General features: G+C 34.1%; 1 protein-coding gene across 8 annotated transcripts in view; it reads right to left on the bottom strand.

Annotated features, from left to right (window-relative positions):
• LOC144435760 (RNA binding protein fox-1 homolog 3-like) overlaps positions 1–23934 on the bottom strand; it is a 102430-nt gene that overhangs the window by 7162 nt on the left and 71334 nt on the right. For 7 of the 8 annotated variants that reach the window (XM_078124376.1, XM_078124374.1, XM_078124377.1 and 4 more), the window contains 4 exons: positions 8371–8658; positions 5210–5341; positions 4200–4253; positions 1261–1353 (listed from right to left, as the gene is read on the bottom strand). In XM_078124376.1, coding sequence (XP_077980502.1) covers positions 1261–1353; positions 4200–4253; positions 5210–5341; positions 8371–8658 — 567 coding nt within the window. Of the gene's footprint in view, positions 1–1260; positions 1354–4199; positions 4254–5209; positions 5342–8370; positions 8659–16804; positions 17088–23934 lie in introns of those variants that run through there. The other variant, XM_078124380.1, reaches the window with a different exon arrangement.

The raw sequence follows: 23934 nt of genomic DNA, 5'->3' as shown, positions 1-23934 counted from the left end.
TTTCAACTGTGCACCATCACCCCCTATGACTGACACAGTCAGTTAGTCACAATGCAAGCACAATCACGGTAAAATGCAATGGTTGGATAAGGTTAGACAGCATGGTGTGACATCACAATGTACATACAGCATACGCAAAAATTCTTAGACGGTGTTTATTTTTTCTTTTCTTTTTTTTTTGAGGATGGGTATTAGGATTTCATTCAGAACACATAAATACAAACAAGCACAGCGTAGATTCTTGAAGAGTTTTCACATTCTCCACAGTTCATTGTAAATGGGTAGAACATTCCAGGATACAACAGCCACAGAGAAAATTGCTAACTTTTCATATTCTATTTTTTTTTTTTTTTTTTACAGAAACATTAAATTTCCACATAGGGTTGTATCATTAGAAGAGGTATATATATACTATATATTGAGAGTGCAACTGAAAATATTGGTAAGTTGTATGGATGTACGTAGTAGTAGTAGTAGTAGTAGTAGTAGTAGTAGTAGGATGCACTTCAAGGTAGCACTTACCATCGAGTCCCTCATCTGGACTCATCTAGCATGAACCGAGTGCAAAATCTTAGATAAGACAGACTCAACCCATCATTCGATTCGATTCGATTTGTACCTTTGCATTGGCCCCCACTTATCAACTGCTCTATTGGAACAGAAATAGAGGCAGAGATAGAAGGGTTTTTCGAGGGATTGTGCCACACACGTACATGTATATATATTTATATATGTATATATCAACATAAGAACGAATATAAGGGCCAAGAAAGTCAGAAACTCACAGCAGAGCAATGACTGCTGCTTCTTCAGCCGACTGTGCTCCTTGCTAATTTGTACTCTGTCACAGAAACCATTGGAAAAGATATGAGTGTACACACACATGTAAAGAAGTTACACTAGTAAACCAGAATGCAGTCTGCTTTACAGAGTTATTCTATACTTTGCATGCATTTCTACAGAAGTGCTTTGATTTGTCAACATTTCAAATTGTTTATGTTATTAAAACGGCACGGACCAACAGTCATTGATAGAGTATGTCACTGCTGCGAGCTTATAGACTTGCTCTGACGGAACATGTTGTATGCTGCGTGGCTTGCTCAGTATTTTATAAGTATGGCACACGCCCACATAGAACACCTTCCGTTGATGAGCTGGACAAATACGAGGAAAGACAGGATGCCAGAACAAAGAACTAACAATAGGGTTTGTATATATAGAAAGGTTAATCAAAGTCTTATGAAAAATAGGAACATGCACCTCTATTTTGCGCCCCTCAACGATTGTTCCATTCAATTTCTCTCTTGCCCTGTCGGCGTCCGAACTACTTTGGAAAGTTACAAAACCAAAGCCCTGCATGCATGGGAAAATAATAACAAAACATGCTCAACATTAAACTCATGCAAGGTATATGAATACAATAAAAACACAAGTTATTGGTGATGGCGGACATTACGTTGTCGCTTTTAAAACAACAACAGGTCTGCCCGTAAATCAGGTGCACCATGTTCGTCATGCTCTGTGTGGAACGATCTTGCCAAGGCATGTTGGATGTATATCTTTTTTTTTTTATATTACCACAACAATGTCGATAATGTACAAATTGGCAAAGCATGCCCTTAACTTTGATAACACTGCGAAGACAATGGTTAAAAAAAGAAAGGGTGGCTCTCCATAGATTTTTTTAAATTGACATTCAAGACACAGGCAATATATCTATGTGCATACATGTAATAATGTTTTCACAAGTCAGCATCTCTGGGTGGGACCCACACAATCTACAGAAATGAAAGAGAATGGTGGTGGTCACATCACTTCCTTCAGCTTAGTCCATTAAAAGGGGAGGTACAATGATATGGGTAAACATAGCAATTAGTTTTTTTTTTTTTTTTTAATTTGTCTTTTGCAGCAAACCAAACAGCTTCGGCTACAGTTGTTTTCCCAGTGGGTATGACGATGGCATGCCAGATGTGAAGATTACTTATAGTTGCACAATCAGTTCAGCATAACACTATTAACATAGACAGCAAACTTCTCTCCCTTATTTTTTCTAATACTTTTCAATTTCACATTTTTTTAAAGGGGAAAGTGGCCTTGAGATGACTGGAGAGTTCATTGAAACTGGCAAACTTTCTATGGTGACCAGAAGTATAGAGTATTCAGCAAATATAGTTACTGAACCAATCAGGTGTGTGATGTGAATCAATTTTGAAAACATACACATTTTAGTTTCTACACCCCCCTTCAGGTATTTTAATACAGAAGGGTCAGATGTACATTTCAATGGGAAACATGGAGAGTATACGGTTTAGAAACTGATCACAGTCCCTGCATTGGTTCAATAGTTCACAATGGGGTAGTAAATATACATTCATGATTATTATTATCTTCAGATGACTGACACACAATCTCCTATACTATACATGTGCAACCTTTGCGTTCTTCTCTTGCCAGGCTGAAAGCAATCACTACATGCAACAAATCTACTTTATGATACAGTGATAATTGTAGAGGTGAAGTCAAGTCCTATCCTGTTAATTAAGTGCACTCCACAAATCATGTCATTGTAGGAGATTTATGAGTTGACACATCTTTCCCATTTTACTGCCGAGTACTGAAGGATGCATCAAAAGAGATTTCTGTGAAGGACTCATTCTACAAAATGACAGGAAATCCTTCCCTCCTTCATGTTTGTTTTCACTGGTAAAAACTTGATTTTTCCATTATATTAATTCGTTTTTCCATTTCCCTTTCCAAATTTTTAATTCCAGCACTTTAATCAAAGACTATACTCTGTTTGAGTAATCCCTCTTATAGAAAGTACGAACTTCATTTTCTTTCAATGCAAAGTAAATTCCATCCTCAGTTTGACTCCAAAGTACTGCCAGTACTGCATCATGGGAAACATGTGCTGCCCTCTAAAGATAAATCTGCTAGACACTTTGGCTGCAAGTCTCCAACAATGTCAAAGCAATACATTTCTCTAGTTACATGCTACTAACTTCTATTTAAATGCAAATACAACAATTGAATAACTGTTGTCAAACTGGTAGTTATGGAGAAAAGAGACGCTTCCCTCCTTGCCATGCATTCATCAATGGAAGTAATAAATATGGTGAGTATAAAATTCAAGGTTGCTGCTGTGTGCCATATTCCGCAAAACAATGCAAGTATCAAATTAGTACAATATAACATCTGTGTATCACTCAAATATACAATAACAATAATAGACAAAAAAAAAACAACCCTCCTTTCCAACAAAAGAAATAATGAGAATTAGTGAGATATTGCTGTATACCTCTACTGGCAATATGTAGTACGTGTGTTAGATGAATCAGTACGAACATTCAGAAAATAAACAACATTATTTTAGCAAAGCACAACCTTTTTGTCCATGACTTAATAGATACATTTAAATAACACAAAGTCCATTCTTTTGTTTGATATCTAATGAAACAGAATCTCAAACTATTGTTTTTTGTTTCTCAGTTTGCAACCTTCTCATGTTATCGTTCTACATGGGTTGACATGTTTTTCAAATGTTGTGGAGGGTTGATTTTCCTTGTATCAATATCATATCATATCATGTCATAGTGCTTGCTATCTATCTGCCTAAAATTCACTACAAAGCATTTTCTGACAGAGAATCATAGAAACCTCAATTATCAGTCACAATAAAAGGAATTGATGGAAATATTTTGGATAAAGAGTGAAAACTTTTCATGAAAATTATCACCAATGGCATTGAAGAGGAAATGGCTGCAGTGAAACAATACTAGTCATTTTGTTATTCAAAAAGAGCAATAAAAATCAATATTGTAGTTCCTGTGGGTCAAATTCGATATTCCTTGCAGAAATATTACTTTTGGTTCAAACTGCTACAATGACTCTGTTGCTATGGGCATTGTCATGGTTGCTAAGCACTAATGTGTAATTGCAGAGTGTTAATTCTCAGGATAATAATAAATGTACCGGTATATGTAATATCACTTTCCGTCAAAAACAGAGGAATACATCTCATTTGTAGGATATCATATGGTTCTCATTTATAAAATTTCGTTTATGATAATAATACTTGTAGATGATAGCAAACACTTTATCATGTGTACTGTCTCTAAGGTTAGTCTGTTATAACATGCAGTAGTAGAAACATACAACAAGTTATAATACTAAGTTGCCACAAACACAGTGTTTCCTACCTTGGAGCCTCTTTCATTGAAAATTATCTCTACATCAAGAATGGACCCAAAATGCTAGAAAATTAAAAAAATATCAAACGTCACTTATCAAAATTGACCATGAATGTCAAACATACATAATACAAAAAGTTCCTATAGATGCATTAGTTTGTACAATATCACCACCAAACTAAAATTGCTACTGTTCTCTGAATACATGTTTGATAAACTGAGTTTGACATGTTCACCTTAAACAAGAGTACGTCAGAATTTGTCATGTGTCAAGCATAATTCGTGCTCTGGGGGATTAAATGCAAGATATTTCATTTCATAAATGTTCGCCTTTCAAATTTCAAACTAACAAAATAATCATTGCAGGCCAAAGACGCCAGTTGGCTGGTTATCTGTAGGATGAGTAAAAGCCTGTGCAATTACCATGTAAATCTTCTTGGAAAAACACACATTCTTTGATTGATTTTTTTACTCTGGCTCTGCTCTTTCTCCCGGCATTTTACTCTCCTGGGTCATTCTTACAAATAGACACCTACGCTGCATCCACTGTGAAACTATAATTGCCTTACAAAAACTACTTTCAATCTTACACAGTGTATGATAGGTCGTATGTGTCAATTCACTACTACTATAAAAATTTCATTACATTTTACAACCCTGCAAAGATCGAGCACTTGTGAGAGGGTGGGTAAGGGGTGTTTTCCTAACTTGTAAAGCTTCCAAATTAAGACTGTCATTTGATGTCCATTGTACATCTGAATCTCTCATTTATTTCTATGAAAATTTGCAATCAATTTAGTTTTATACGCAAAAGAAATTTATTGAAAATGTGTTTGTATATGTTACAGCCATTATTTTTTTTTTTTTGCATGGAGCTATTTTCTCTCCATGATTGATAAATTGAACTTTTTAGAAGATAATCACTTTCTTTGTAAACTGTAAATGTAGCATTTCATAGCCCATTGTCCACCCTCTTCTGAAACACTGAAGTGACTCTTCTCAATGAAGATACTACCTACCCCAAACATTTGCCTGAGATCGGGATCCCTAAACCTGAATGGAATATTCGATACGTGTAGTCTTTTTGGTTGGTCTCCTGCCTTCGCCGTGCAGTTTGTCTGTCCTGCATCTGTACTCACGACCTGTTCTACCTGTCATGCAAAACAAAACAAAACAAAACAAACAATCATTTTTTTTTCTAGAATGTCCATATTTGCATTTACTTATGGAAACATGCGTGATTGTCATGCTAATTTGCTCTGTTATATCACAACATATGCTTTGGTAACACTCAGGGGAAGAAATTGTTTGGTTACAAGACCAGGATTAAACCCTGGCTTAAAGAAATATTCCATCACATTCAAATAATTTACAGTGATTCCCTTGTGTGTTACCATGTACCAGTTATGCATAAAACATCAAATATTTACTATTTCCTCAGATGACAATTATATTTACTACTTTGAAGCTTGAGGTGTGTGCAGGAAGTGAAGAGTTTATTTACAGGCTGTAAAATGTGTAATGTTATTGTTTGGTTCACCACAGCATGTACATACATACATACACTCACTGACACACAGATAGTAATGGTTTCCTGTTGACAATGAATGGAAACAGAATACTCCATGGCCATGTCATAGGATTATATGTATCTCTCAAGTTCATACATCCACCCTACTAAAATCACATATCTAAACAACTCTGGTAAATCTATCAGCCCTGGTGGAACTTCAGACAGATCATGTGGAGACTGTTTGCCTTATTTCAGTACTACATTCAACCATCACACAATCATAACACAAATGCAAACATGAGAACTGTATGATTTGAGGCATACATGGATTGAAAAGTAAACAGTCATTAAATATTCTACTTTGTATAACACAATTAAAACATTTTACCGAGATTGACATTTTACGATAGAATTCTACCATATTTTGTATTCACAGTGAGTTATCTTACACTAGTAAACAGTTGACCCCGATATGCCATAATTATATAAACTCAAAACACAGGCCTCTCTGCTATCCGAAGCAACCATATGTTAGACACTTTCCCTGCATCAATTCATCTCAGTTAAAAACACTAACAAATTGACACTTACACCGACAGATGAATCACCCATTACTTGGATTGGTGTCTGTTTTGTAGAAAGCCAGAGTGACTGGAAATTGTCAGAAAACTGAAGATTGGCTGGGACAGACATGGATGCACTACTACTGTCTCTCTCACTACTATAAAATCTATGTAAGAGTATCTGGATAATGTTCATGTGCTTGGTCATGTGACCTCCAGCTAACGATATACACTGGCACCCCATGGGCTTTATCAGTAGCCAGCCAGTCAACTATCAGCTGTTGTACACAACTGGCCATCTTGTTGTTCAACAATTACCTTGTTATATTTCACAACAAGTTAAACAACAAGCTGTTTTTTCCTACTATCTAAAGATTCTTTGTTTGTCGATGTCACCCTTTTGCAATTTACATGTACCTGCACATGTTTTTTAATTAACTGGCAAATCGACTATTAAATGCACAGATATAAATGACAAAGATAGCTAATTTATTTGTCCAGGCACCATTATTATTTCATCTTCACTCTGCTGATTTTAATTTCATGATAATGTCTGGCTTCAGTTTTTCTTTCAATTTAATTTTTCTGACAAAATTTTCAATCAAAATCATTCAAACAAAGGGAATTTGTTACGAAAAGAAACTCTGAGCCCATTATTGGTAAACGAGATAAATATCACTTTTTTTAAGAACTAGACATCGTGATAATTATGTATCTTGCAAAAATAAAATAAAATTTGATCTGTATTTTTCATATCCTGGGACTCATTTATAGTGTTTTATGGGCATCACATCAAGTTTTTTGCAGTTTATCATTTTCAGACATAATAGAAAATAATATTTTGTATATTTAGATTTTACCTCAGTACGCATCAACAAGTCCTTGGACAATAGTATGCAGAAAAGAAATTAAGTCTGTCTATGATTCTGTCGGATGATGAAATATGACTCTATTTATATTGGTGAATCAACATATGTTGCAACTCTCATCTAACAGCATCATGGGAATTATTGTCGTTAAAAATAGGTACTGAGGAGGAATTTCAATCTTACAAATAAGTTACACGATATACTCCTTTCACCTTTAGTTTGGTCATAGTACATTAACTAATAATACAGCTGCCTTTTCAATTTTTATTTCTTTTGTGCCTTTTCAAAATTCCAATTATATTTTAATTAACTGTCTTATTGCTTTGACAGAAATAGTAACTCAATTCATAATACAACTACAACTACATCAAATCTACAATTTCAAAAATGTCACTTTTATGGCAAAGTTTAAAGTCTAACAATGATCAGAATGCCTGCATCATATCACAGACAAGACAAGGCTACTTGAATAGAACACTTTATCATGGTTTGGGTATGTATACACCCACTCTAAGACCCACAATGTTCTAGTAACTCCATATACTGCTCAATAACAGTAATCGTAATACATGCAAATGAGCTCATCAGTATGCATGTTGATATGTCACAGCTAATAAGGTCATGATAAACCCTTCTCTACACGGATTGGAAGGGATTCTGAGGGATAAGAACAGCACTTCAGAGGCAGGCAGCCAGACAGACGCAAATAGACAAAGATAGATATATAGATGGATAGATAGATAGATACAAAGACACAACAAACAAACACATCATATCAGCATAGCAGCCATGTCATTCCTTCAAAAGTATAACTATCAATTTCATGACAACAAAGCAAAACCAGAGTGTAAATATGGCTTCTAATAATACTAAGCATATTTTTTGGTAAAAAATAATGACATTCGTGTACTGGATATCATGACAATGTGCTAATATTTCACACACATATATTACAGTTTGCAAATGTAGATATAAAGGTGGTGTTTATTTTGATATGTAAATCATTCTATTCCTGATCATTGTGTATATCAATCTGCAAGTCTTTAAATCTGTCTTTTGTATGAATTTGTCATTGTTTATTTCTTGCGTCACCTTAATTTTTACAATCACTACTTTGTACACTCTTTACATGCATGATCTCTTACCGTTTGCAGTGTATATGTTGGCTGAATTGCTGTTTGGTCAGTAGTTGTCATGGGTTGTGGCTGAGGTTGACTGTATGAATGATCTCTTACCGTTTGTTGTACATATGTTGGCTGAGTTGTTGTTTGGTCAGTTGTTGTCGCTACTTGTGGTGGAGGTTGACTGTACGCCGTCTGGTCAGTTTGTGGCTGAGTATACGCTGGCTGTATTTCCTGTGGTGGTTGGCTGTATGCAGGTTCTGCTTGTGCTGCAGCTTGTGGTGGGGGAACGTAAGCTGGCTGACCCTGTTGATAATCGATACCATTCTGAGGATATTGTTGGGGTGGGTATGCTGCTGGTGCTGGCGACAACTGAGGCTGTCCAGCCATATGTAATGGATGCTGTAAGCACAACAGACAAAAACGATGTTAACTAAATTTTCTTTCCTTACTCGGTGTCCGCCTTCATGAAACAGAGTAGGTCAACTGACATCACTCACTGTAAGTGATGGTTAATTACAACAAAAGTTAATAAAATATTCTATTAACATGCTAATCACAGCTATGTTATGACAGTGTGGTCGATGTGATCTGCTGTTGACAAGCTGTGAAAAATAACGCCTTATGAAATTGTACATGCAACCTGAAAAGATAAATCTTGTCTATTAGTGCCTTTAGAGCAATCGCTTGGGCATGCACTGCATCACCAAGTACTGATAAAAGAGCTTGCAGAATGGAAAATGAAGCGATAAAAAAACAACTTACAATGACGAACATCAGAAGAGCTTTCTGAGCCAAGATAAAAGGCAAGATCTGGGGATATGATCGCCTAAACCTTATCTGTGTCCCTTTTAGCATTAAATTGTCAGCACACCCATATCAGACAACACATGTTACCACCTCTATGTAACCAACCATCATATTTTCATATATATAGATAGATCAAACAATAAAACATCAAACACATGTTTCCTTGCAGCTTTTAGATGACCTCAGTTCCAGCTTGGATTCTACACATTGGTTATTTCATATCACATGGTTTCATCTATTGATTCTCATTGGTTGATTTGAAAGACACAAAATGACCCAACCTGAAAGCCACTTGTTACCCTAATCCTCCCATTATCAACTAGAAATAGCAATATTCACAAGCTTCAACTAAAAGGAAATATATTTCAACACTTTCATAGTGATTTCAGTTTTCTTTTTAATTCAGAGACATCCAGGCCAGATGTTTCCTGTTGTATTGTCTGATAGGAGTTTGCACCATATTGCTTTTTGGAGTTATGCAAATGAGTACATTATTATGCAAATTAAGTATTTCAATAAAATGTGAAATTTACTGTTTTCATCAGATGAATCATTAGATATGACAGTTCCCCAATATTACTACTGTTGTCAATCATCTATAGCAACAGACGCAATACATTGTTCGGTATAGATACAGTTGATAACACCTCTAATGGAATTCAGGCTAACATATACTTGTCAAGTCTATATAGTATGATGTAGATTGACAACAGATACCAACAAACTTTCAATTTCCTGTCATGTACAACAGTCAAAATTGTGTTTTTGTTTGCAGCATCTGATTGCTTTTATCTATCAAAACTAATCCTTTCTCTTCTCTTCTTTTCAAAAGATGTCATTTTTTGATGAATTTCACCATAAAAGTTAATCTATTGATCTAAATAAAGATCGTAGAGTAAATCACATCTGTGCTATAGCTTGACGCTCTTGAAATACTTCACTGTTTATAGCCATTTTTTAAAACTCATTAATATACTCTTGAAAACTAACTTTGTTTTGGGGAATTACTACATTTTCAAGTAGAAATCAATAGTCTGTGCACATTTTGTCCTATGCACATTTTTGTCTTTTTTTAGACCAAGGCAATTTCTAAGATTTGAAATGATTTCTTTGTATGTTTCTGTTATTTTTTAAATGGCTGCTGAGTAGATTAACATATATTTCTGTTCCCTGGTTTTTTACTGGTGTACACCACCAAAATTACAATACAAAGAATGGCAACTTTCTCAGATTTTCTCCTCTGTTACCAAGATAACCAAACTGACATTTGACCAGAGTTCCCAACCAAAATTACAATACATGGAGTGGAAAGCTGTAGATTTTACCAGATTTCCTCCGCTAATACCAGCCCCCCCCCCCCCCCCCCCTAAATCTCAGTACATGGCTATTTTAAAAGGCTGGCTTAACGTACTTCCTATTTACATGTACTAGACATTGTTGGCATGAATAGAGATTTGAAATTACGACTCCTGTGATTTGACCACTTTCTTGTCATTAGTGAAGTGATCAGCTCTGAATAGGAAGTAATACACATACATATCCCTCGATAGTTTTGATGGATTGGACGTCTAAAATTGATGACATTGATTGTAAGTGTGCGTACTTACGCTGTCACAGTTGCATCTTAGTGCATGATGCTGATGCTTTGAAAGAGTAGTGGGTGAAAATACAATGTTAATGCTACTCAGCTCTATACTGAATTGTTGAAAATCGTCCTGGTAAGGCCTAACAAAAAAAATTGCGTGGTTCCAATTATGCTCAATTTTAGAATAGGTGGGGTAGGTAGATTTTTTTATTTAAAAAAATTTAAAAAAAAACTTTTATATGCGAGTGTCGAGAGTTCAGGCAGTTATGTTTTTTGTTGTTTTCCATATGGTCTCTGTGCTACTGGTTTCTTCTCATAAGATGTACAGCCATTACAGATTGGAAGAACAGTTTTATATTATCTTCTCAAGTTGATGTCAGTTTCTGTGTCCACCATTTCTTGCGAGACTCCACAATTTTATTATTTTTTTCTCGAATATGTAAAAAAAAGTTGAGGGTTGGCATGAAAAACTAATACGAGGCATATTTTCCTACTAAACACAAAATGTTGTTTAATACTAGTTCAAGTTGTCTATGCAAGACTTTACAATGTAAATGATGAAATGCTAACATTTAGTTACTGATCCCTGATAACAGTAATCAAGTTGATATTAAATTAAACATTTGAAAATTTGAAAATTAAAAATTGTGAAATCTAAATGAAATTCTACTGCAAAAATGATTTATCTTTCACTTTCAAATTAGCTGTCAAGGATGATCATATATATATATATATATATATGCTGATCAACATATTGACAATGGTTTTCAGGAAATGACAGCATATTTCCTTGTTGTCCTTCAGACAACTTTCTCACATTTCTGCATTTTTCAAGCTGTACACACAACAGGGACCAAGAACCACTTTAAAGTCAACCCCTGTAACTGACAGCTTGAAATAGCTTGTTGTCATGGTAATGACATGCACAGTATGTTTCATCATGGGTTTTACAGCTTATTCTATTTTTCATTCTGTAGAGTGAACCACTAGCAGAGATATTATATAAATTATCGTACACCGTAGTGTTTCTGCACGTTGCTAAGAGGCCTATACAGGAACTTGAGTATCACAAAATGTAGAAGAGCCCTTTTATTCCACATCAGGTGATTCCTACAAAAGAAACTTATTTGGACTGGTTCCCAGATAAAGACAACTCGTTGTTAGTGATCATTCACAAACTGAGATGTCATTCCAAAGTAAGATAAGTAAGGAATCAAGATTTGATAAATGAATATAAAGAATGAACTTGCCCCCTTTTGAAGTGCCCTCTATTGGTGGACAAGTGTGAGGGAATTTCTCAAAAATAATCACTTAAAGTATGTATGACTTAATGAACAACTAAGCACTGTTAAAACCACTATGTACGCAATACACTTCACTTGCAGACGTAACATTATGATTACCTTAATGTGCAAATATTCCTCTGTAGTGACACGCTGGTTGAGAAGGATTTTTTTAAAAACAACAATCGGTCTAATACTAGATGTACAAGTAGGATATTTTAATACTATATACTTCCTTGCACTGACTGATATTACATTTCTAAATTCAAGGTCACAGGAACAAATTTCATAATTCACTCCCCTCCCCCTCCCCCTCTAGATTGACAAGGTGATACATTGTATGTAAGTGACTGATAATCTTTATTTTTGCTATTAAAATTAAAAATAAAATTCAATGCTTTTATATTAAGTAACTCATATTAATTGACTTAGCTTTCAACACAGTGAACACTTCTTGGTAAACTTGTAATCATTCTCTCCACCAATTTTGTATTCATAGTTTCATACTCAAGTAAGCCTAATCAATCAAGTAGTAGAAAACATGTCATTTTCTGCTGTTTTCAAAGCATCCTTCATTCAGCTATGAACAAGTCCTTGAGTTTTTCAATCCATATTAATAATTAAATGAATTAACACAGCAAGATAAAGCCATGAAATATTAAAACAGAGCAAATTTCAATGAGCTGTCACATAAATCTCTTAAAATAACATGAAAATTTGACGAAAACTTGCCATGGATGACAAATCTAATTATAGAAATGCCAACTCAAGTAACTAGCAGTCTGAGTGGGGCCATGTAGAATTATCCCAAATACACAGTATGACAAATATCGTTAACCGTAACAAATGCCAGTCTTCAAAGTTTTAATTTTTCTAATTAGATTTCTGACTGTAGCTGATAAATTATTAGTGTTGATTCACTGATGGAGTTTTGAATATTTAAAAGTGATGCAAATCACCATGGACACCATAATTGCCATGATTGACAGCTTATGAAATTTACATTCCCAGCTGTCAGCGATGATGTCATCAAAATATGTCTCATATCCAGCAGCGGTAATAAAAATTGTCACTTTACTCAACAAACATTTCTTTATTGTCTGCCGAATATATGAAATGTATAAAATTGTGTTTGTTTATGTCGCCTCAGTAATGCCTTCTGCATTCGACCCAATGACCTGCATAATTCAATTATACGAATGTACAACAAATTGATGCTGATTGGTTGATAGCCACCCAGTTATAAAGAAACAGCCAATAGGAATCATCCACATGGAACAAGTATCTTTCACCTAAATTTTATCAATTAAAGTATCAAAATTTGATTCAGGTAAATGTCTGGTTTTTGACATTATTTGAAGCGCATCCATATCTCTCTACATGCAACATTTCTTTTCAAACTCATATTTCTTTCAAAAGTGAGAGCTTCTTGCATACACATTTCTTGGCGTCGAAACTAGCCGTGGTGTACATTAAATACACTTGTTCTCTGACAAATAACCAGCTTAAGTTAGATTCTATGATCAGAGTAACACTATATACATATACATCAGTGATATCTAGGTTTAATATTCTTCTGATTTATAACTCAGAGTTGTATCAATTACTCCCATCAGTGAAGTAACTGAAATCCTTGGAGTCTCTAACAGCTTAGTCAACAGTAATCACACAAACTACATTTTTTACAGAGCTATCGGAAAATGTCAAAGTTACTTTTTGCTCATTTCATCAAATATCATATTACAGTGTTACACTTTGTGGATTTTACAATTTCTGGCTGCCGTTTCATACAACAAACACATTCCATTTTATACATACCTACTATAAGTGTTGAGATGTGAAATGCAATTATATATTATCTTTTAATTGTCACTTATGTGTCAATTAAAGTGAAGACACTTTGTATACTTAATTTGTTCAATTTCAGGCACATTAATTTTATATAGGATATTAGTAATTGAAAGAATGTATTGAAGGCCAATGAACTGGGTGAATATTTTTGTGCAGGTTAGAAAATGAAAACTAGATATTGCCATTATACTCTTTACATCTACCAAATCATAATTTAATCACACCTGGATATTTCTTGCCTTCCAATAATTTTTAAACCTGGGTTATCCCTTCATAATTAATATTTTTCTTCACACTCCATCAACATCAATACATTTTTTCAGGCAAAAATATTTATTGTGTTACATCTTACTCTTGACACCTTTTAGATTGTTTCGACCAATCGCATTCATGACATGTTACATTTTCCAAGCAATCATATTCATGACCTTTCTAATCCACCCCCCCCCCATAATCAATTATATTTATGGTATGTGAAGCTGCAATTGTTATATTTTCCAACCAACCAACCAACCAACCAACCAACCACATCCATTACACCTTATGTTATTTATTTATTTTTTTGCTCAACCAATCATATTCATGGTACCTTAGATATCATATCCAACCAATCATATAACCACACCTGTTTTGTTTTCCCCTGACCAATCATATTCATGACACCTGTATTATGCCAACCAATCACATTCGTGATGCATAAATTCCATACCAACCAATCATATTCAGTGCATGTGAGTGTAGTTATCCAAGGACAAAACACGAAGCTAAGTATGGGATTGTATAACACTTAGCTTCCCATGACTTGATTGTTTATATAAGACGAGTTCTTTCAGAAACTGTAAACCAATACTAAAACACAAGTTCACGCATGTTTTTCATTATTGGTGGGATTTTTTTAAAGCTAAAACAGGGATATTATTTCAAAATAGAAGAACAGTGTCTCCTACCAGAAATGTAACAAAAGGGATTCTGAAATTCAAATGATATATACAGATTGTATTGAAAATTAATTTAAAAAAATTTTGAATGCACATTTTGGTAAAATGAATAAAAACTTAGTGGTTACAGCTATATGTATATACATTAGATTTCAAATAAGGGGCTAGCATGGTATTCAATACAGGACACTTACGTGTATCATACATAGTGATTCACTGCATGGTGGCAAAAAAAAACCAAACTAAACTGCCTTGAACCAATCATTCGTCATCACATCCTGACAGTCTGAAGAGAGTCAACAGAGCTGAGGACACTCACTATTTCAATTCTGAATTTAGAATGAATGAAAGAATGATGACAGTTGCACACAAATAGCAGACTGTTCCAACAACAATGAACAATATGGCTCTACTTCTCCCTAGCATTGGAGTAGACTAGGAGAGTACTTTTACAGGCTGCTGCCTGGAATCCCAGCCTTCTGAAAGGTTAATCCGACAACCACTTGCTACCAAAAAGTATTTTGCATGTCAAAGTGCTCATAACTGTGGAACTAACAGCTCTACTAAAGCCGGTGTTATTCTTTATATGGTGTGTAACATACTTCATTGATGACATGGTCCTTACATCGACAGCAATCACCAACATTTGTGTCCCATTGTAACCAGCAGTCAAACATTCTGAAAGGATATAATGACTTTCAAATTGCCCCATTGTGCAAAGACAAAACTAAACCCCTCCTTCTTGGTAACCATGTTGCGCCTTAGTTTTATTGAATTCGACATGGCTAACTACCTCTGTGAATATGTTTGTGACCTCAAATGCTTCAATCGTTCCTTATAATTTCCAATCTACAGCGAAGACACCATTATTAGTTCAGGTAGCCATGATAGAGTAGTAAAGATTTTACCCTCATATTTTATACTACTTTTTTTTTCAAAAGTCTGGATTACAGTATTTCTTTTTATCTCAATCTCACAACCTTTCTCTTATTTATTGTAACTTATACATGATCAATTTATATATCTGACAAGCATATAATCCTTAATCTTTTTTCAAGATATGCAAAAAGTATTATTATTCATTTTTTTTTTGTTCAGAAGTGAAACTATAATGTTACTAAACTACAGACGCTGTGATAGTTAATTTGAAACAGAACAAATGATAAATACATAAGGACACCATCAGAATGTTGTGAAAAGTAATACTATATGACTGGCTGGCTGTATGGTTGAGTGCCATGAAATTAAGATAAAATATTCCCTAGGCAAATATTACCTAGAAAGGAATCAGTCCTGTGGGCAAATTAAAACACTTTACGTTTAAATTAAGACAAATATCTGCTCAGAGTCAAAGATCACATCATCTTTTGTTCACAATTTGTATCATAAGACTTTTTTTAGTCAAAATGGTTGCATGTAAATCTGATGAGGGAAGGAGCAAAATTTCAGCAACTATTTCATTTTCATGTTAATGGTGATCTAAAGCTGAGAACAAATGAACACTCATATTCAATGGTGTGAAAACTAAAAGCACAAGTTTTATAGTGGTAACAGGCTGTAGATAAATTTTCAACCTCCCAATCAAAATATCAAGAGTAAACAAACTATCATCAGAATATTTCTGTACAATTTATGAACATCATCTAGATTAATTCTTTTTTTTTTTTTTTACAAAATCACTATGGTTGGAACGAAATATTGGGTTTCATTTTTGAAAGTTTGTGAAATCTGTACTTGATGCTGGCGGCAGTAGTGTGATCTAGATATAGCACACTTCTTGTAATCTCGTTCACGTCAGGTAAAAAGGGCACGGTTGATCTGAAGAATGACTTGTATGTATGCATAGTTGTTGGCACTCTGAAGGCTTACTTAATACTATGTAAAATGTTGGCCTGAGAGACTATTCTTAGCGGCTACATGAGGGCATGCATGACTGCTAAACTACTTACAAGTCAACTGTCACAGTACTGACTCTGTGATATGTGCCAGAAATCTGACAAACCACGTTTGTAAATGAAATGACAAAACAATGATCATAAAAAAACACGTCAATACACAGAATGATAAGATATATAACTTACAGCCAACATATTTATAGGTTTGGGTCCTTGCATCGGTGTGATTATTGCGCCCGGTGGTGGTGGAGGGGGTGGTTGTGGTATACATTGTGTACAGTACATATGATGATGATGATGCATCTTGAGGGAAAGAAAATTCACCGTTAACTACACTCCAAATTTGACCCGAATGCTGCTATTCCAAACCGCTTTGCCCAAATGACATCCACCATCCAGACAGGTATCCACAGACAGGAGAAAAAATCCTGATTCATTTGATACTAACGCATTGTATTAGGTGGCCACAGCTTGGTTAGTAAATATGCCATTGTAATCCTCGAGCTTACAATCGGTTTATAATTGACCGCCTGGCACCCTCATTTGCATATGAATAACAATTGGCCAACCAAGGTGTCACTTTGCGTGTTAGGGATGTGTAACATTTGTTTCTCCTCCCTCCATACTTGTATTTTCCCACTGCAATCACAACTCCTTCAAATACATTGAACTTAAATCCACGAAATATTTACACATACATGAGGAATTATGAGGCTTTGATTTCAGTGGGCGAACTTAAAAGCACCGAAGTAACGAGAGACTGAAACCAGACTGATCAAACGTGCCATTTAATGACTCAGTCGTATACAGCGTCTCTAAGGAGATCAGTTATTTCTATTACTTTGAAATTAGATTTGTCAAATCCCTAATAAAGTTAAATTTGCCAAAAGATCTATAATATGTTAGAAAACAAGAACACAATAGAGGAATTAGGCGTCACAACAATACTACATTCTGCAGTTTCACCCTCTTTTTTGTTTTCCAATTTGCATTTGATAGATATTCATCTATTTGGCAGTTTTGGATATAATGTGTATTTTATCGCTAACCTTAGTGTTTTGTTCCCAATACTTATCAATTTAGAGTCTTACAAAAAGTTGTAGCTCCAGGGATTCAAGACAACTTTCCGTTTCTATTGGTGGTATACTTAGGGATTGATCAATTCTTTTCCGTTGCAGTACTAGTATGTGGCATACTTCACTATAGTTTTTGGGGGATGACAACACATACTGTAAGAGCCTCCTGTAGGAAACTCATACCTTGAACCAAAACAAGAACGGTTTACAGATATAAACAACATCTAATATACTATTTCACAAAGTCAACATATACTTTTCAACGACGTTAAAATTAGAAATACAATTTTGATTCTTTCATTATCGTTTATCTTTTTTTTATACTCTGATGTGTAAAATTTAGTGACAATTATGTCAATTTTATCCTCTTTTTTGAGGATTAATTGATAATAAATCGAACATGTGTGTGTTATTTTAACAGTTTGTGAAATAACAGCAAAGGTGTCAAATTTTATCAACTGGCCCTGCTCTTCAGCAGTGGCTTTGTCTACCGTTATGAATATCAAGTCACCCATAACATTGTATCAACTTCTCTCTACACCGAGATGTTGGTGTAGAAAGGTTTAAAAGCAAAGTCCTGGGTATTAAATCACAGACGCTTCATTTCTTAAGGTTAACATGACAAACAGACCACACTATTCACTCTGTAACATGATACCTTGAAATGCTTGATAAGCAACACTAGCTTGAAGAAAAAAATTATGCAAAATTAACGTAATCACTAAAAATGAAAGTCACCTTTATCACTTGTGGTTCAATTTTCATTAGACTAAAATATACTGTTTTAAAAGATATAATTTGTTTTTGTACTTTCATAAGTTATTACTTTGGGGAGGCCACCACAGGTAAAATTACTTGTAGTAAGGTATCAGATTACAACTTGGTCCTAGCTATGCCACATTGCAATCTACCCACAATCTACCCTTACAAGGTGTTGAAATACTGGTCCTACTCAAATCGCATAAAATTCACCTTCATTGGCCAAGGTCAGTGTATTATACCTTCCACTTTGAATTTTTTTCTACCAATCCTGTGATATTTCACCTACTTTGTTACCTAGGTACATTGGTGTCATAGGTTTAGCAAGTTGTTTATTATTGTGTATGTGTTGTCTGAACACTTGCATGGAAACTAAATTTTGTCCTGAAACTACCCTTCTTTGGTATAAAAATTGTGACCTTTGAACTTTAGCTGAGACATACATGACACGAATGCAATCACCGAGATAGGCCTATTAACCACTGCTGCATTTCATGGTCAGTTTATTCCTCATTCACCAAATTCATTTATTACTCTCAAATTGAGTTTTTTCCCCAAATTCAATTACTGAAATTAAACCATCATGTTTTACATGCTTTCCAATTTGAAAGGTTATTGAAATGATATGTGCAGTTGAAAGTTTACGTCAACTGATGCGTTTAGATGAAATATGGCAACAGGAAATCCTGAAAAAAGGCTTGGGATTTTTTCCATTACGTTTTGACAATATTAACCATGTTCAAATTTATGTCTGTATGTTACTTTAATCTAGTCACTGCAGAATACTAGGATTCAGTCACTCAGTCAAAAAAGAAACCATATTGTGAGTGAATTATACCATAAGTAATGTACATTCACCAACAAATGATTCGTGTTTCATGTAGATTTTAAATTAATTTCATCTGCAAATAAAATCTCGTGACAACTTTTGCAGACAACACAGCTGTGTTTCATGAAGTCTTATAGGTGGGCAGTCTCGGTTTACATGTGCATATTTGATTTTTTTATAAAATATTTTTTTAATAGCAATTAATTGTGAATCAGTAATAAGCAGCTTATCAGGAAATTTAAAATGAGAAAATCAATTTTTATATTAAAAAACTGATTTTTATTATTATTATATCAATTCATATATTTATATATATATGGATAATTATTTAACAATACTTTAATAGAAAGGCTGTTATTCATTTTCTATCATCTGTAATATTTTATTCACCAAAATAATTTCATAGCAAGTTATTCCTCTATTAATATGTATGAACCAACATAGACAATAACTTAACAATTTATGAATTTAAGAAACAATTGAAACTTAGAAAAATTAACTAAATATTAATAAATGATTGCTTTCTCAGTTTTTTTTTTTTTTTTAGAAATGTGATGCAGTTTTTTTTTGTTTTTTTTTAGAAATGTGATGTTTTTAATTAACTTAAGCATACTAAAAATCCTGATTTCTATGTAAAAATGTGAATACAATTTTGACACAGCTGTGAAAATGTGACTGTGTAATTTTCCTAGATGAGCTCTCTGTCGTTAGACTTTGACATAATGTACATGTACTGATTTTGTTTACACTGAAAACCCTGGCATATTTGGCTGAGATGATAGAGTTTGTAAAACATCCATCCATGTTAGTCAGTGTATCTGTACTCTGTGGACTGTGACGCCATATTTGATTACTGTTACCTGGTGTTGAATAGGACACCTTCTCCTCTAAGTAATTGTCTCTACCATCCAGTACAGTAATACACATCTACCTACAGGGCACAATTATTTCACAGTCCATTGATTTTGACAAACTACTAACAAATGTTTTCTCTTGACCCTCCTGAACCTTATGTACTACCAGCTGAAGTTGACATTTCTTCCTCAAGAGATCCTGATATTTTTTAAAGGGACAACCTCTGTAATCTTATCAAGTTATTGTACGTACAATTATCAGATGAATTGAAATGCATCAAAATATATACACTCAACATGTTTCAAAAGTGAAATGCTCATAAACCATATAACATTAATACTTTGTTGAATTAATTATACGTATATGAACACAAAATGGCGGCCGAGGGGGGCTCCACAAAATGGCCAACAAGATCTCTGTGTTATTAGGGCAGTTGTTCAATTTTATTTCAACCATTTTCTTACCTCTCAATTTGCCAATGACTGAAGTTGTAATAGAAATCTCAGAATTCTTTCAAATATTATTACATCAAATTATGACACTTCATGTATATCAGAATAGTGAGTATGCCCCTTTAAGATATATTCAAATTAATCAAACTGTATTCAAATTGAATATGTTATGTCTATACAAGGGTTGGAGACAACTGATACGTAGACATGTCCATGACGCAAATAAATGAACTGCGACAAACGAGAGATGTAATTTCTCCCCAAAAGAAGCTTAAGAAAGCGGCATTGACTAGAAATCTACTTCATCACGCAGCGAATTGTTGACCTTTGCCCTCCTTGGTGTAGCCTATTTCGTTCCCTATACAGCTGGTTGAATTCAATTTCATGTTACACCAGAGGTTTCTTCATTAAACTCTACCTTTCCATTGGGGATGTCTGATTCCAAATCAGTCAGTGAAATCTCCTTTCAGGGTCAGATGTTACTCTTTTAGTGAAGTAGTTGTGAGGTACCCCTGCCTATATTCAATTCTGTGGGATGGAATGATTATTTTCACCTAAACAACATATCGAAATGTGTACAAACTGAATGCGGTATATAATACAAAGACAGCAAAAGCGTGGAAATACAAATACAACTTTTATGTCTGATAACTGTGGAAGATTCCTTCAATAACCGAAACCTAATGGTTGAAAACACGGTGATTTTATTTCTTAATCAAATTTTCCATGGGAATTATCACTTTTTTCGACTAAAATTTTCAATTTCATATTTATGAATAATGCTATGGATTTAGTCCAAAATGCAACTAAAATGAACAAAAAAATTACCAAAAACACACAAAATTTGATCAAATACTATCTGCTTGGTGGGAAAATGTTTGAGCAGACGAGACAGAGTGCAGTGCTAATCATTTATATTGAGTCAGACATCTGACGTATCTGTATTCACAGTGGAGTGAAATGCAATGATTGTATTATTATCACTGTGGTTTGAAAAAACGCATCACCATTATCATCAAAGCAGCATCCAATTTACTGAGTGTAATTTACAAATTTTTTAACAGAAGTTTCAGACATCTCATCCATTCTGAGCAGAAAAGTGAGTAATGATTTAATACAAGACTCATTAAAATGAAATTCTCTGCCCCCCCCCCCCCCCAATCATCATGTACTGTTAGCAACATTAACCCTACCCCCATTTCTAGGAAATTACTAACCCCCTCCCCCCCATTTCAAGGAAATACCCCCTCCCCTCCCATTATCAACAGCTCACTTCATCCACTTCTCACAAGACAACTTATACCTCTATGAAATACCATAATGTGCACTGAAGGATCTCAAAGTACAGACCTGCAATAAAGATATACTTGGGTTGTTTTATCGACAAAGTTGATTGACTTTAAATCATTTTTTTTCTTTCAATTTTTACTCCATACCTTTCAAATCTAATTATATAGCCAGCAGTTATATTCTATCATTTCTTAAACAATTCCATTAAAGATGTCGTTATTCAAACACTATTTGCTATGATTTTGATTGCCTCCTTAAACTGCATTAATAATAAGTTATAAAACAGCCAAGCGCCACATAAATATTCAAACGATATAAAGTTGAAATCATCAGGGGAAAGGAATGACCGTAATAAAACTGTATGTGCATATTTATTAAGGTAACTTTTGTTCCCTCAACATGATTAAAACATGTATATCATTTGTAAAATTGCAATTGCATTTCCATATGATTACAATGTATCATTTGTGGTAGATAACTAAATTTGATTAATTATAGCATTGTGTCAAAACCTTGAAAAAAAGGAAGAGAAAAAGACAATAAAACTCAGCAATAATGTCTTGGATAATAACTTTGGAAAATGATGAAACCCAGAGGTTTATTATTTTGCCTTCTGACATTCACTGAAATTACTGGTAGTCAAGGAAACCAGGTTTACAATTTCCAAGCCATACTTTCAAGCTTTTCTGGTCTCTATGGCAACAAAGTCCTGTCAAAAGTGTTAATAATCATATCTAGTTTTAAAAATACTATAAGAGTATGTGAGACGCCAATAAAATGGGGTTTAATGACTTATTTCCAAGACTTGAAGCAGTCTGATATTGTTCTTTACTGTCATACATTGAAGTTCCTACTACAGTAGTCAGAAGACTAGGAGCTAAGCAAATCATGAATGGACACTACTAAGCCTCTGTCAGTAAACCACAATAACCACTATAATTGCAAAGCCCTCATTATTGTAATATCCACAAATAGACTTAATAGACCAACAGTTAAGTGACACAATAAACAGAGATAAAAGCAGTTTAAATAGACTGCCAGTTATACTATGTAAACATTGGTCACTCTATTCACCAATACAATTTACAAAGCCATTCTGAAGGACAACAGGACAATACACTTCCTTGAAAAGTGTGTGTGTGTGTGGGGGGAGGTATGGGTGGGAATGTGTTGATGTGTCCATCTAGCTACACACTGTATGTATAGTCATATGTATGTACATGTATGTATGTATGTATGTATGTATGTATGTATGTATGTATGTATGTATGTATGTATGTATGTATGTATGTATGTATGTATGTATGTATGTGTGCTATGTAGAACTAGTATGTGTGTGTGTGTGTGTACGTGCATGTGTGTGTGTATGCGTAAGAGTGCATTTGAAGAGTGGCTTGAAGATATATCAAGCTTACTACAGTAGAATCAACAAACCATGCTGTCAATTTACAAATGCTTGGATTCATTACTTATATTTAATAGCATGGCATGGCATGGATGCAATTAATAGCTTCATAGTTAAACATCTAAATTACCAAAATTGGTTTCATTTATCATTAGTAAATGTTACCCCCTGCATTGGTATTTGGACCAATTACAATTACCTTATTGACCCACTGCCTTAAATCAGCCATTTTGGTTTCCTTTATACAACAAAGACATTTTTTTGACAATGTTTTAATTTCAGGATATTTTAGTAGGACATTCATTTTTCAACAAAATACATCTTTTGTGAACCACATTTACATGTAGTACAATCATTTTTATTTAAATAATAGACATGTACATATATAAATGTATAATATCTCATTGTACGTGTGTTAAGAAAACAAATATTTTATGTGTATTTTACAATATTTCAACATGACAGAAATGTATACTTACTTATTCACCTATACATTTTTTATTAGAAGGACAACATTTGTGGTGTAATGCATAATACATGAAGACTACAAGAGGTGACTTGTGTGATAATTTATCAAATGGTGATGGTATTTTACCTAGAACCATGACATGTATGCTACAAAAATATCATATTTTGAAATGTTTTCTGTC

Source organism: Glandiceps talaboti, chromosome 5 (assembly GCF_964340395.1).
Source record: "Glandiceps talaboti chromosome 5, keGlaTala1.1, whole genome shotgun sequence".
NCBI classification, from domain to species: domain Eukaryota; kingdom Metazoa; phylum Hemichordata; class Enteropneusta; family Spengelidae; genus Glandiceps; species Glandiceps talaboti.
The sequence above is the reverse complement of the archived record's forward strand: the minus strand, read 5'-3'. Positions and strand labels throughout refer to the sequence as shown.